Source organism: Lepus europaeus, chromosome 17, assembly GCF_033115175.1.
Source record: "Lepus europaeus isolate LE1 chromosome 17, mLepTim1.pri, whole genome shotgun sequence".
NCBI lineage: Eukaryota > Metazoa > Chordata > Mammalia > Lagomorpha > Leporidae > Lepus > Lepus europaeus.
In genome coordinates this window covers 58,435,585-58,448,698 of record NC_084843.1, presented here as the reverse complement: position 1 = coordinate 58,448,698, position 13,114 = coordinate 58,435,585, and the positions used below count along the sequence as shown (strand labels likewise).

Here is a 13,114-nt window from a genome sequence, read left to right as displayed (position 1 = left end):
ACACACACACACACACAGGACCAGCGCTGCGGCACAGCGGATTAAAGCCCCAGCCTGCAGCACCAGCATCCCATATGGGCGTTGGTTGAGTCCCAGTTGCTCCACTTCCCATTCAGCTCCTTGCTAATGTGCCTGGGAAAGCAGCGGAAGATACTCCAAGTCCTTGGGCTCCTGCACCCACATATGAAGCCCAGAAGAAGCTCCTGGCTCCTGGCTTCGGATCAGATGAGCTCTGCTCAGGTTGTTGCAGCCATCTGGGGAGTGCATCAGCAGATGGAACACCTCTCTCTCTCTCTGCAACTCTTTCAAATAAATAAAATAAATTTTAAAAACATAAGAAAATCCTAAACAAAGCAAAAACAAAACAACTATTCTGCAACTTTGGTTTTAAAATGCCAAGCTTTTTTTTTTTTTTTTTTTTTTTTTTCTTAAGAGGCAGAGTTACACAAAGAGAGAAGAGGCAGAGAGAGGTCTTCCATCCAATGGTTCACTCCCCAATTGGCTGCAATGACCGGAACTGTGTCAATCCGAAGCCAGGAGCTTCTTCCGGGTCTCCCATGTGGGTATAGGGGCCCAAGGACTTGGGTCTTCTTCTACTGCTATCTCAGACCATAGCAGAGAGCTGGATGGGAAGTGGCGCAGCCGGCACCTATATGGGATGCCGGCGCTTCAGGCCAAGGCGTTAACCCACTGCGCCAGCCCCCAAACTGGTTGATTTTTTAAAGATATATTTATTTATTTAAAAGCAGAGTGATAGAGATCATCCATCCACTGGTTCACTCCCCAAATAATTCCAACAGCTGGGTCTGGGCCAGGCAAAAACAACAAGCCAGGAATTCCATGCATGTTTCCCACATGTGTGGCAGGAACTCAAACGCTTGGGCCATCTTCCGTGCTCCAGGCACATGAGCAGGAAGCTGGATCAGAAGTGGAAGCAGGGAGCCAGTGCTGTGGCATACATACTAGATAAAGCATACATACTAGATAAAGCGGCACTCTCATCCTATATGGGCGCTGGCTGCTTCAAGTCCTGGCTGCCTTACTTCTGATCCAGCTCCCTGCTAATGTGCCTGCAGCACAGAAGATGGCCCAGGTGCTTGGGCCCCTGAACCCACAAAGGAGACCCAGAAGAAGGTTCTGGCTCCTAGCTTCAAACTGGCCCAGCTCTGGCCATTGCAGCTAGTTGGGGAGTGAACCAGCAGATGAAGATTTCTCTCTGTCTCTTCCTCTCTCTAAAACTCTTTCAAATAAATAAATAAATCTTTAAAAAAAAAAAAAAAAAGTGGCAGGTGGGAGAGGGATCTCACTCACTCCCAACAGGGGATGCAGATGTCCCCGCTGTGCTTTAATTTGCTGGAACACAATACCCACCCCAATGGCCACTAATTTTTTTTTAAAGATTTATTTATTTATTACAAAGGCAGAGTTAGAGAGAGAAAGAGGAAAAGATCTTCCAGCTGCTGGTTCACTTCCCAAATGGCTGTAACAGCTGGGGCTAGGCTGGGCTGAAGCCAGGAGCTGGGAGCTTCTTCCAGGTCTCTCATTTGGATGCAGGGGCCCAAGCACATGGGTCATCTTCCGCTGTTTTCCCAGATGCATTAGCAGGAGCTAGATCAGGAGTAGCCAGAACTCAGACCAGTACCCATATGGGATGCCAGCGCTGCAGGCTGAGGCTTTACCCACTATGCCACAGCACCAGCCCCCATCACTGTTTTAATATTTGTAAATCACAAGACATGATTTGGAAATCACACGCTTCTTCAGAATGACTTGGTCAAATGTTCAAAATAAATTAGTAATAGTGATTAGTGGTAGTAAAAACTGTCATCACCAAAATCCTCACCATGACTCACAGAATTTTTAGAGTACATTACCATACAATATTCTCGTTCATGAAATGGAAACTGTTGTGAAAACTGAACAGAATACTATGTGTGACAACACTTCACAATTACATGTTACATCATTTGATCTTTACTCAACTGCACTAGCCCTCAGCTTTCCAAACTAATAGAGTCTATAGAATAACAAGATTATTTATAGAGCCAGCCTGGGGTTTGAATTGCTCCTGGGCCCTGCACTTCAGGGAGAGGATAAAGCAAGGCAAAGTGAGACTTCTAAGCCCAAGCCCAGCAACGTCCTAGGGTGATGAAACGCATTATTCCACATCAGACTCACAACGCTTGACACTTTCAGCTCCCTCAGTTTCCATTATACTCTGTATGTCCTCTCATCCTCTCACCTCTGTCACTTCTCCTATGGTCTCTCTCCCTCCTCATTCTATAGATGGTCCTTTTAAGTCTCTGCTCTCCAACTGTATTTTCACACCATTTTCATTTTCAACACGTACGTCCAGGCTCCTTTCTTCATCTGCATTCCAGATCTGAGAACCTGTATCTCAGCTCCGTACCTCATATCCAAACCATAGTTATCTTCATCTCAGAATCAGATCGCCAGTCTAAGGCTCTACTTCTAGTAGCTGATACTCCAATCCATTTCCAAACTTCTATTTATCTTTCAGAGTTACAGTGGATTCAACAAGTATTTCTGAAGAATTTACAATGTGAAAATCAGCAACTTAGAAGGATACAGTAAAACTTACGGATAGACAAAGATATAGTTATTTTCCTCAAGAACTCGGGAAATATTTGGGAAAGATATACACAGGAAAAAATGAGATAACTTTACAAGAAACACATAATAAATCCCAATTACATGATAACTACTGGAACAGCCTTCAAAGGGGAATGAGATTACTGTTCACTGAGATGGTTAGGACATATATAAACTAGAGCTTGACAGATACAGGATTTGGATGCAAAAGGAAAAAGAAGTGTTCCAAGAGGAGCTAAAATTAAAATAACTGCTTAGAGATTCTACTTAGACCCTAGTACCTAACTGTGGCAGTGAAGTTCAGGGACAGAAAGCAGAATGGTGAATGTCAGGGACAGAAGGGGGGAATTTGAATTAGTATTTAATGGGCAGAGTCTGGGAAAATAAAAAAGTTCTGGAGATAGATGTTGGTGATGGCTGCAAAACTCAATGCCACAGAACTACACACTTAAAAATGGTAAAAGCTGGGGCTGGCGCTGTGATGTAGTGGGTAAAGCCGCAACCTTTAGTGCCAGCACCCCTATGAGCGCCAATTCAAGTCCCAGCTGCTCCACTTCAATCCAGCTCTCTGTTACAGCCTGAAAGATGGCCCAAGTCCTTGGGCCCCTGTACCCGCAAGGGAGACCCGGAAGAAGCTCCCAGCTCCTGGCTTCGGATCAGCTCAGTTCCAGCTGTTGTAGCCATTTGGGGAGTGAACCAACAGACGGAAGACCTCTCTCATTCTCTCTGCCTCTGCCTCTCCATAACTATGCCTTTCAAATAAATAAATATATATTTTTTTTAAAAAATGGTAAATGTTAAGTTTTGTGTATCCTACAATAAAAGAAACCAGTTGGTAAGTTTACCCTAGTGATATGGCTGGTCAGGTAGGTTCTACTCTCTACCACTTCACAGACTACATCTTATTCTTTTGCCAAATGTCACAGTTCAAATACTGCTACCTCCTCCCACTGTTTTCTTTTCTGCAGGTCTGATGTCTCCTGTCAAAATTTTAACTATGCATTTTTCTGCACCTGTACTCCCCTAATTGTTTCGGGACTTGAAGTCTCTACAGGCTCCTTGAGGTAAGGATCATTTCTTACACTTAATTAAAGACCTTCATACTCAACAAAGAGGCTGGTGCAAGCTAGACACAAATAATAAATACCCACGGACTGAATGAGACCACCACCAGTAAGGGCTATTAATAATGCAATCCACACCATCTCCCTCGCAGGCAAATCCTGGCAACCCCGGCTTCGGTACCATTCCTTAAGCCTCTATAGTTATCAAGGTTCATAAACCTGGGCTCGCTGTCCCCAGGATGCTTGCACACAGGACAGGGTGACGGAGAAACAATACATTTCCAAGGGAATCGTCTTCTAAGGTAGCCAACGAGAACCAAACAGGCCTCTCTCTGCTTGAGAAAGAAGAGGAAAGAAACGGCTATCCCGGTGATGGGAGCTTGAGCCTGCCCATCTCGCACACGCCTTGGGCGCCAACAGGAAGGGCCAGCGGAGGCCGAGGGAAAGCCCAGGGCCGCCCTTCTGCAGGGCGGGAGTGTGGCCGTGGGAATGGTCCCGCAGCGACCGCAGAGGGCCGAGGGCCAAGCGCCCGCTCGGCCGTGACAGGCCATCATCAGGGACAGCTCCCCTCCCCGCCCAAGCCGGCGCAGCCCCGAAGGAGGCGCGGCCCATCCTCAGCGCACCTTTCGCCTCTCCTTCCTCAGGCTCTCGGGCTCTTCCAAAGGTGCTTCCAGCTCCATAATGTCCCCCCACAGGAGTTTCCCAGGCATTACTGGCCGCCGCCTCCGCCTGCCTCCGGGCGCGGTGGCCACAACCACCTACAGGCAGCGACAGCGTAAAAGGAAACGGGGGCAGGACAGCCGCCCGGCCAGGGACGTGCGTCACTTCCGGGACACGCACCGCTCGGCGGGGAAAATAATCCCGGATCTTCTCGGCGCACATTTTTTTTTTCCTTGCGCCGCTACCTCCCAACCAATGAGAGTGAAAGTTCTCGAGTGTCCCGCCCTCGTTCCAAAGTGATTGGCGTGCAGAGTAAAACTCTGGCCAATCATCATGAAGGACGCACGCGCTGATTAGCATAAATGATTTCTCTGTATCTCTTTCCCCACGCAAAGAGTTCTGCTCGGGAATCTTCGGCACTCACTTCTGGGGCTAGGGAACCCCTCGATGGCGGTGGAGAGGGCCGGCCCGCGCGGAGACCCGGCTCGCGGGCCGGCCGGAGCCGAGGTGGGTGGGGGGCGCCACGCGCAGCCTCGCTATTCGCGGCCGGAAGCTGCGGCCCTGGGCCCCGCCCGTTGCGGGAGGAGGCGTTAACGTCCAACGGCTTCGCGCCAGTCCAGCGGCGTCTGGCAGTGGGCAAGGGGTTTCTTGGGGTCCCGGGTGGGCTTGAGGTGAAGGCTGGGGCTGACTGGATAGACGTCCACCCCGATCTCCTAGGTTTTGATCATTTAGTTGGTCCTCGGTTGGTTTTAGTCCTCACGCTCCGCGTTTGACCTGAGGAAGCCGAACCCACCCAAGAAAGGAATTTACTTCCCTGGGTCACAAAATCTTGGAGTGGCACAGTCAGGACTAGCGAGTGTTTTGCTTGGATCTGAGATGAGTGAGTGTGCTTTTTCTGCCACACCCACCCGAAAGCCTCGAGTCTGACAAAAGGGTTTTTAGGGGGAGATGCTCCCATGAAACAGAATGAGCAGGAAAAACCCGAAGACACCCAACAGTTTCGGCCAGAGAGAAAACCTAAATGCGTTCAACAGATAACGTATTTGCGACGAATAAAAAGGGGGTTAATTTTACGGATGGGGATTAGCTGCCCCTAAATCGCAGCCTTACACAAAACGGAAGCCTTTGGCGTTACAAAGGGTGACTTCCTTAGCCTATCCCTTTTCTTACACCACCAGTGCCAGTTAATTGGCTTTATTTTCAGAGCCTTTTCTCCCTTAGGGATCTCTTCAACCCAGGAACTCAACGCCTAAGAGAAGGACCCAGATTGAAATGAAGGGGCAGGGGCACTCAACGAGCCGCTTGACAGTGTCTGGGGCACATACTCCTAACATGAGCATCTCATTTGTCTTAGCAAAATTACCCATTGCGACGTGTGTTGATTTGGGGTGTTCACCCAAGTAACTGGGACCAAATACGTTAAACTTCTGATTGCGCCAGGTCTTCTGCATGATTTAGGGGTTGACTTGAGGTAAAAAAACAAAATAGGTCTAAAAGTAACTATGGATTCAGTACTAAACACGAGTGTTCAGCTACTGATTATGGAAAAATGCATCTCCCTAGGTTATGAGAATAGGTACACATCTCTGGATCTGTGTTTTCCTTTAGTCCCACTCTTCGCTCCCACTCCCCATTCTACCGTGTTAAATCTTAGTCTCTAGCCCTACAACAGGGTATGATGATGAGCACAGAAATGGTAGACATGGATAGAAAATCACTATGTAAAACTGGGATAAAAGGAACAGATGTTAACATCTTGTGGTCAAAGGTCAAAGTTTCAGCTCCTCAGAAATCAAAAATATTTTTGGCATTCACTTATATTTCAGAGGTCCCAACAGCACATCTGAAAAGGGAAAGGCCAACACTGTTTGAATTCAGGTGACTAATAAGTGTACTAATTTTATAGGATGGTGATCTGAGACTTGAAAACACTGCAGTCTCTTGCCCCAAACTCTATGCCCGAAACTCACAGAACCCAATCCCTGACTGTTGTGGAAAGGACAAGTACAAACTGACACACGACTGACTTGACCAAAACTGACTTTGCTGGGAAAAAAAAGTGCATCCCTCAGCAACAAAAGTCACTGTGTACTTACATCCCATGTGGGATCTGTCCCTAATGTGTTGTCTAATGTGCAGTGATGCTATAACTAGTACTGAAACAGTATTTTTACACTTTGTTTCTGCGTGGGTACAAACTGATGAGATCTTTACTAATTATATACTGAATCGATCTTCTGTATATAAAGATAATTGGAAATGAAAAAAGGAAAAACCTGGTGTTAAATTGGAAATGGCATAGAAAATTAATTTTTTAAAAAATATATATTATGTAAGATCTCTGTCTTTAATGTACTGTACACTCTTATTTAATGCTATAACTAGTACTCCAACAGTATTTTTTTTCACTTTGTGTTACTATATGGGGGAAAACTGTTGAAATCGTTACCTAATATATACTAAATTGATCTTCTGTATATAAAGAGAATTGAAAATGAATCATGGTGTGATTGGAAGGGGAGAGGGAGCGGGAAAGGGGAGGGTTGTGGGTGGGAGGGAAATTTTGGGAGGGGGAAGCCATTGTAACCCATAAGCTGTACTTTGGAAATTTATATTCATTAAATAAAAGTTTAATTAAAAAAAAAAGTGCATCCCACATTATTTGTTTTTCCAATATACCTCACCTTACCTCAGCCAACTTGAAAAGTTAGTAATGGGGAGCTTTCATATTTGTTCCCTCTGTAAGTCTCCAGAGATTCATGTCTAATGATATTTGGGGGCAGGAGGAAGGTACACTATGCATGGTAATTAAAAATCTAATTAGAACATCTTTACTTTCCAGATATCTTACCAGAGTCACTGATATAATTTCTCAAAAAATTTTAAGGATTGAGTGCTTTAGCTACTACTCTATTTGAAGGTTCTACAAATATTTCCCTTGCCTTTGGCCTCAGCTTATTAAACTCTCTGCCTTTAAGATACAAAAACAAGACAATTATTCTTAAACTTGGCCTGCTGGTTATTTTCAAAACTCTGGTGGGGTGGGGAAGTGAGCATTTGGCACATTGGTTGATTCCCACATTGAGTACCTGGATTGTAGTCCCAGCTTTGCTCTTGGTTCCAGCTCCCCGCAAATGCACACACTGGTAGGCAACAGGTGAGGGTTCAAGTGGTTGAGTCCCTGCCACCCACGTGGAAGACCAGGATTGAATTCCAGGCTCCTGGCTTCAGCCTGGCCCAGCCTGGCTCTTGTGGGCATTTGGAAAATGAACCATCAGATGGGAGATTGCTGTCTCCCCCATTCAAATAAATAAATGAAAATAAAATGAGAAGGGAGGATTTTATTTTTACTCCATAGTAAGTTGAAGGTAAAATAAATTTTTTTAAAATTTGTCTTAAATATAGAAAGGGGTGGGCATTCAGTTTAGTAAAGACACTTGTGCCGCATGTCAGAGGACCTGGATTTGAAGGGCCCAGCTCCCATGACTTCCTGCTAACGCAGACCCTGGAATGCAGCAGTGATAGCTCAAATGATTGGGTTCCTGTCACCCATGTATAAGGGACCGTGGATTTAGTTCTCAACTCCCAGAGTCCATTAAGGGCTTTTGGGGAGTAAACCAGCTTATTTATATCTCTCTAGCCCTCTTAAAGTAGAAGTGGGGCCAGCACTGTGGCACAGTGGGTTAAGCTACAGCCTGCAACGCCAGCATCTCATATGGGTGCCAGTTCAAGACCGGCTGCTCCACTTCCCAAATAGCTCCGTATTAATGTGCCTGGTAAGGCAGTGGAGGATGGCCCATGTTCTTGGGCCTGTACCCACTTGGGAGACCTGGATGAAGCTCATGGCTCCTGGCCCTTCCCCAGCCATTGTGGCTACTTGGGAGTGAACCAGCGGCTGGAAGACCTCTCTCTCCGTCTCTCCTTCTCTTGCTCTGTAACTGCCCTGCAAATCTTTTTTTTTTAAGTGGAAGGTAAAAAGAGCCACCAACTATAACATTTTGCCATCTGCATCTCTTAAGTGATGAGGAAATAAACCATCATTTTAAAATGCTGACATGGAAATAGTTTAAGGGACAGTTATAAATTGATCAAAAGAGACATGGGGTGGTCAGAGAATGAGTTTTGAAAGTACTAAACAGAAGCAGGTAGAATGGGAAGGCAGGAGCTATTTCTCCCATTGCTAGCCAAGTGACCTTAGTCAACTCAAATTCTAAATCTATTAGCCAAGTTAGGACAATAATACTGGTATAACAGCACTACAGAAATGAGATACAGGGGCCCACGTCCTGTCCTAGTGGGTTAAGTCACTGCCTCCAACACCAGTATCCCATATTGGCACCGATTCAAGTCCCAGCTGCTCCACTGTTGATCCAGCTCCCTGCTTATGGCCTGGGAAAAGTACTGAAAGATGGCCCAAGTGTTTGAGCCCCTGCCACCCACGTGGAAGTCCCAGATGAAGCTCCTGGCTTCAGCCTGGCCCAGCCCCGGCCATTGCAGCCATTTAGGAAATGAACCAGCAGATGGAAACTAACTTTCAGTCTCTGAGTCTCCCTCTCTCTGTGTAAGGCTTTCAAATAAGTGTTAAGAAACAAAAAGAACTGAGGTACAGAGGGGCTTAACATTAGCTTGAGGTTTTGATTGTGGGAAGAGATCTCAACATATTAGCACATATTTATGTATGGAGCTTCTAATTCAAATCTTTGGAATGGCTTTTTATGTTTAACTTTGGGAGGGGGTCACTCCCTCTTTAGTCAATTACCTTGAATCAAGGGACAAGGGAGAGGGTTGCTGAATCACAACAGCTGTGCCAGAAGAGGGCACCATTACCCAAGAATGTTTGGAAGCTACTTGTTCTACAGAGGGGAAAGTGCTAAGGTTTCAAAAACGTAAAAGATTTCTTAGAGGGCAGCAAGGTAGCCATGAGCTTGTCTTTGGCTTGCCCATTCTCATTTCATATCTCTCTTCTCTATCCTTTAGACAATACCCATTCTCCAAAAGCCTTAATAGGTTCCTAAACCACGGTGGTTCCCAATCGTTCATTTCTGTGGGTTCTTTCCATTGTTTTTCCTCACTGTTTCCATTGTTTTTCCTCATGGATCTGACATTTTGAAACATTTTGCCTTCTAAGTTGCATTTAATAATGATTGACTCATGGTCATTCTTCTAATTATGAATAAAACACAAATGCAGATTAATGGTATCCCACCAGTACGGGACAAATGTTGCATTACTGAGCTGGCAAAAAACAACAACAAAACCCTGATGTTTTAGATAGTCAGGACTTGGGCAAAGAAAATGACAATTTTTATGGGAATTTTTAAAAGACTGAAAATAGCTTACAGAGAACCCAGCTATTCTGAGGATTCCTAGAGTCTGAGATCCCAAATGAGAGAAGATGAATGGTGCCATGTTGTATGTCAACAGTAAACCTATTTTTGGTTTATTTTCTTCCTGTCTATAGAATGAGGTATTTGTGTGTTTTGAGATTTATTTATTTGAAAGTCAGAGTTACACAGAGAGAAGGAGAGGCAGAGAGAGAGAGAGGTCTTCCATCCACTGGTTCACTCTCCAATTGGCTGCAACGGCCAGGGTCAAACTGGCATCCATATTAAGAAACCAGCACTACGGTGGCAGCTTTATCCGTTACTCCACAGTGCCGGCCCTAGAATGAGGTATTAACTGACAACTAAAGATGTACTACCTTCCCCAGGCATACCTGGCTTTTGATGGAAGATATTTTCTGTAATTATTACCTAATGGTGAAAATCCCAGACAACCTCACAAAAATTGTATAGGGGGCTATACAAGCATAAGGCCTTAGAGTTGGAAGGATCCTTCAAAAGCACCAAGTCCAGCCATCCTGTTAAGCAAATATCAGAAATCCATCTGTAACATACCAGTAACAGGATTTTAACTTCAGCATGAATGATCTAAACAATGGGAACTTGGTTATTTTTCATCATCAGGTATTTTAGTCCTATTAGATGGAAGTTCTTCATATTAAATTGAAATCTTTTTCTTTCTCCTAACTTCCATTCATGGGTGGTGATTCCATGCTATAAGATCCCTAAAATAACGCCTCTGCCTCCGCCTCTACTTCTCCCCAACATATCGTCTCTACTCCAGATGACTCCCTCTTAGTACTCTGACCCATAGCTTCTCTTCATGGAACACTATAGTAGGCTGGCCAGGGCCCACTGAAAACCGACAGACAGAATTGAGTGGGCTGACCTCTGCAAAAAAAAGCAGTGAATCTGACCTCCCCTTCCCTGCTCTCCCAGAGGGCCAAGTGCTGAGTTTACTCTGGCCCTTGCTGGTGAGAGAGACACTTCAATTACTCAATCATCCTTGAGATCTAGGCTCTGACCACTCCTAGAAACCTCTTAGAAAAATCACTCCTTGACCACAAAACAGCACCCTCATCTACCGAATATACTGAAGCCAGTCTTGCTTGCTCCATGTTCCCAAACTCAAGAGAATCGCCCATCCCACCACTTTGTCTAAAAAGACCTGACAGAAAAAATTCTGGCCTTATCACAAGAGGAAGTGGATCAAGGATAAGCACCTGGCTCCTGCCATTGGATCGGTGTGGTGCGCCGGCCGCAGCGCGCCTACCGCGGCGGCCATTGGAGGGTGAACCAACGGCAAAAGGAAGACCTTTCTCTCTCTCTCTCTCTCTCACTGTCCACTCTGCCTGTCAAAAAATTTAAAAAAAAAAAATGTAGATGAACTGTTAAATGTCTACTAGCTGTTTTTCACTGAATTCACTCACAAGTTGCTCTGGCCATTCTGCTTCTTCCATCTCCAGCATCTGACTTATCACTGTCATGCTATGGAGAAAGCCTGAAATGCAGGGGGAGCTACAGAAATAGGACGAGCCGGCTAACTACTTCAGGCATTTTGGACATTATCAGTCTGTCACACCTGTTCACATGCAACCTGGTCAAAGAGAAGATTCTGGGCAGCAATGATTACATGAAAATATGCTCGTGGCAAAGTAGCCAACACATTCATATAAGTTATCTTTGATGACAAAAACCTGTAATTGAAAAGTATCTATGCAACTCTAAAACACAGTTTTTTGGATTTTGTAATGAAATCTGGTGAGATCCATTTAGCATAAGAATTTAGGTAAAGAAATTCACTACTGGGTAGTAAATTAGTATCATATGTGTAAACTAATGAACATTTGAAAATTCAAGTTATGCTTATTGGAAAAGGACCAATGATTCAACATTTTTTATTATAAACAACCTATATGTTCCCAATACATGCCTAGTAAAAGAAGCTTTAAAATTATTTAAAATAGCAAAAAAAGGGGAAAGCCAGTCATTAGAACAAAATATTTATTGAAGCTAATAGGATATAAGCTTAGCCTTAGAGGAGGATTTTTTTTTAGAGGATTCTTACATACTCAGCTGAAAGACTAGTAATGCTCTACATGTTTACAAAAAAGTTTCAAAAGAAAATCAAACATTTATGACAGCAGTTAGTTGTGGTAAGGAATTGGATGTGAGTGTCTGACTGCTCTTTGTGCCTTCAAAGTTCTGTAGAAAATTCTGTCTGCTTTTCAGTCCATCCAAAACGACCGAATTATTAGATGCCAGACTCTGTGTCCTAAAGATATTAGAAATAACAGAATTATTGCCTTCAAAAAGGCCCTGGGTCTCTATTAAAGGCATTATACATCCATCTGTTACTGTGAAACAACACATTACTGAGGGACACTTACACAATAGGTTAACCTTTAACAATATAACATGCTCTTCAGATCTGAAAAGCTTCACTATAGCACCTCAATTATTTGCTTTCAAAAATTAACTGATGTTTTCTGGACAAGACCTGTTCTCAGATTCAATATCAACGATAGTCTAGTCAGAAACAGGTTCTCTGAAAAACTCTTCTATGTATCTAAAATGGCTAGTGTGTTCCTGCGTAAATTATGACTTTTATGAGAAGTCACACAAAAGGGAAAAGCCAACTGTTGTTTTTTTAAATATTAACAGTGTGTTCTTTTCCTGGGAGCTGTAGATTTAAGCTATGATAGCCCGTTATCTAACACATCTACTGATCTTCAGCCAAGCCAATGTTACCATTTGGTGACTTTTGCTTTTTATATTCATCCCCCTTTTCCCACCTTGCTCCTCTCCTCTCAATTACCCGTTAAGATGCAGCTCAAAAATATAAGTCTTCTCCCACATGGCCCGCCACTCTTCACTCCACATCTCTTTTAACAGGGAGCATTTACACTTTGTTCTTAGTTCTACTTGGCTATGTTTGTTGGCCTCTTAACTAAGCTGTGAGCTTTCTGTAGGTGGCAACGACTTGTTCACCTCTGTCCCCCTAATCCTGATAACAGCGGTGGCACTGTTGATGATATTCAAATATTATTTTTTTTCCTCTTCCCTTTCCTCTAAATGTCTTCAATAATTTGTTAGAAGCCTTTCAAAAAAACTGCATTATAAGCAATTTTTAAGGAATTAAATTTCTCAAGATTCTGCAAATTAAAATTCTCAATTGAATGTCAAGCAATAATGTTCCTAATCTGTTGTTTGGTTTTGCCAGAAAGAAAGGAAACCTGTGGCTTACTGGTTTATACCACCAGTTTACTTGTGGAGACAGCGTGCTTTGACACTCTTAAAGACTTAATATAAATCAAACTAATGTTTCAAGGGGAAAATATCTTTTTTTCCCAATGAAGTAATGATATGTTTACAAAATGCAGACTCCTAGGAATTTAAGAAAATAGAAGTGCCCACATTTATATGTAAAAATAA

At 43.9% G+C, this 13,114-nt stretch overlaps 2 protein-coding genes across 4 annotated transcripts in view; both read right to left on the bottom strand.

Annotated features, from left to right (window-relative positions):
• Nucleotides 1-4,508, bottom strand: part of DDX50 (DExD-box helicase 50) — a 46,177-nt gene extending 41,669 nt beyond the window's left edge. The window contains exon 1 of one of the 2 annotated variants that reach the window (XM_062213938.1): nt 4,301-4,508. In XM_062213938.1, coding sequence (XP_062069922.1) covers nt 4,301-4,387 — 87 coding nt within the window. In that variant the 5' untranslated portion in view covers nt 4,388-4,508. The remainder of the gene's footprint in view (nt 1-4,300) is intronic. The other variant, XM_062213939.1, reaches the window with a different exon arrangement.
• Nucleotides 4,509-11,736: 7,228 nt separating this feature from the next.
• STOX1 (storkhead box 1) overlaps nt 11,737-13,114 on the bottom strand; it is a 40,662-nt gene continuing 39,284 nt past the window's right edge. Inside the window, exon 4 of one of the 2 annotated variants that reach the window (XM_062214729.1) lies at nt 11,737-11,954. In XM_062214729.1, the coding sequence (XP_062070713.1) occupies nt 11,807-11,954 (148 nt within the window). In that variant the 3' untranslated portion in view covers nt 11,737-11,806. The remainder of the gene's footprint in view (nt 11,955-13,114) is intronic. The other variant, XM_062214731.1, reaches the window with a different exon arrangement.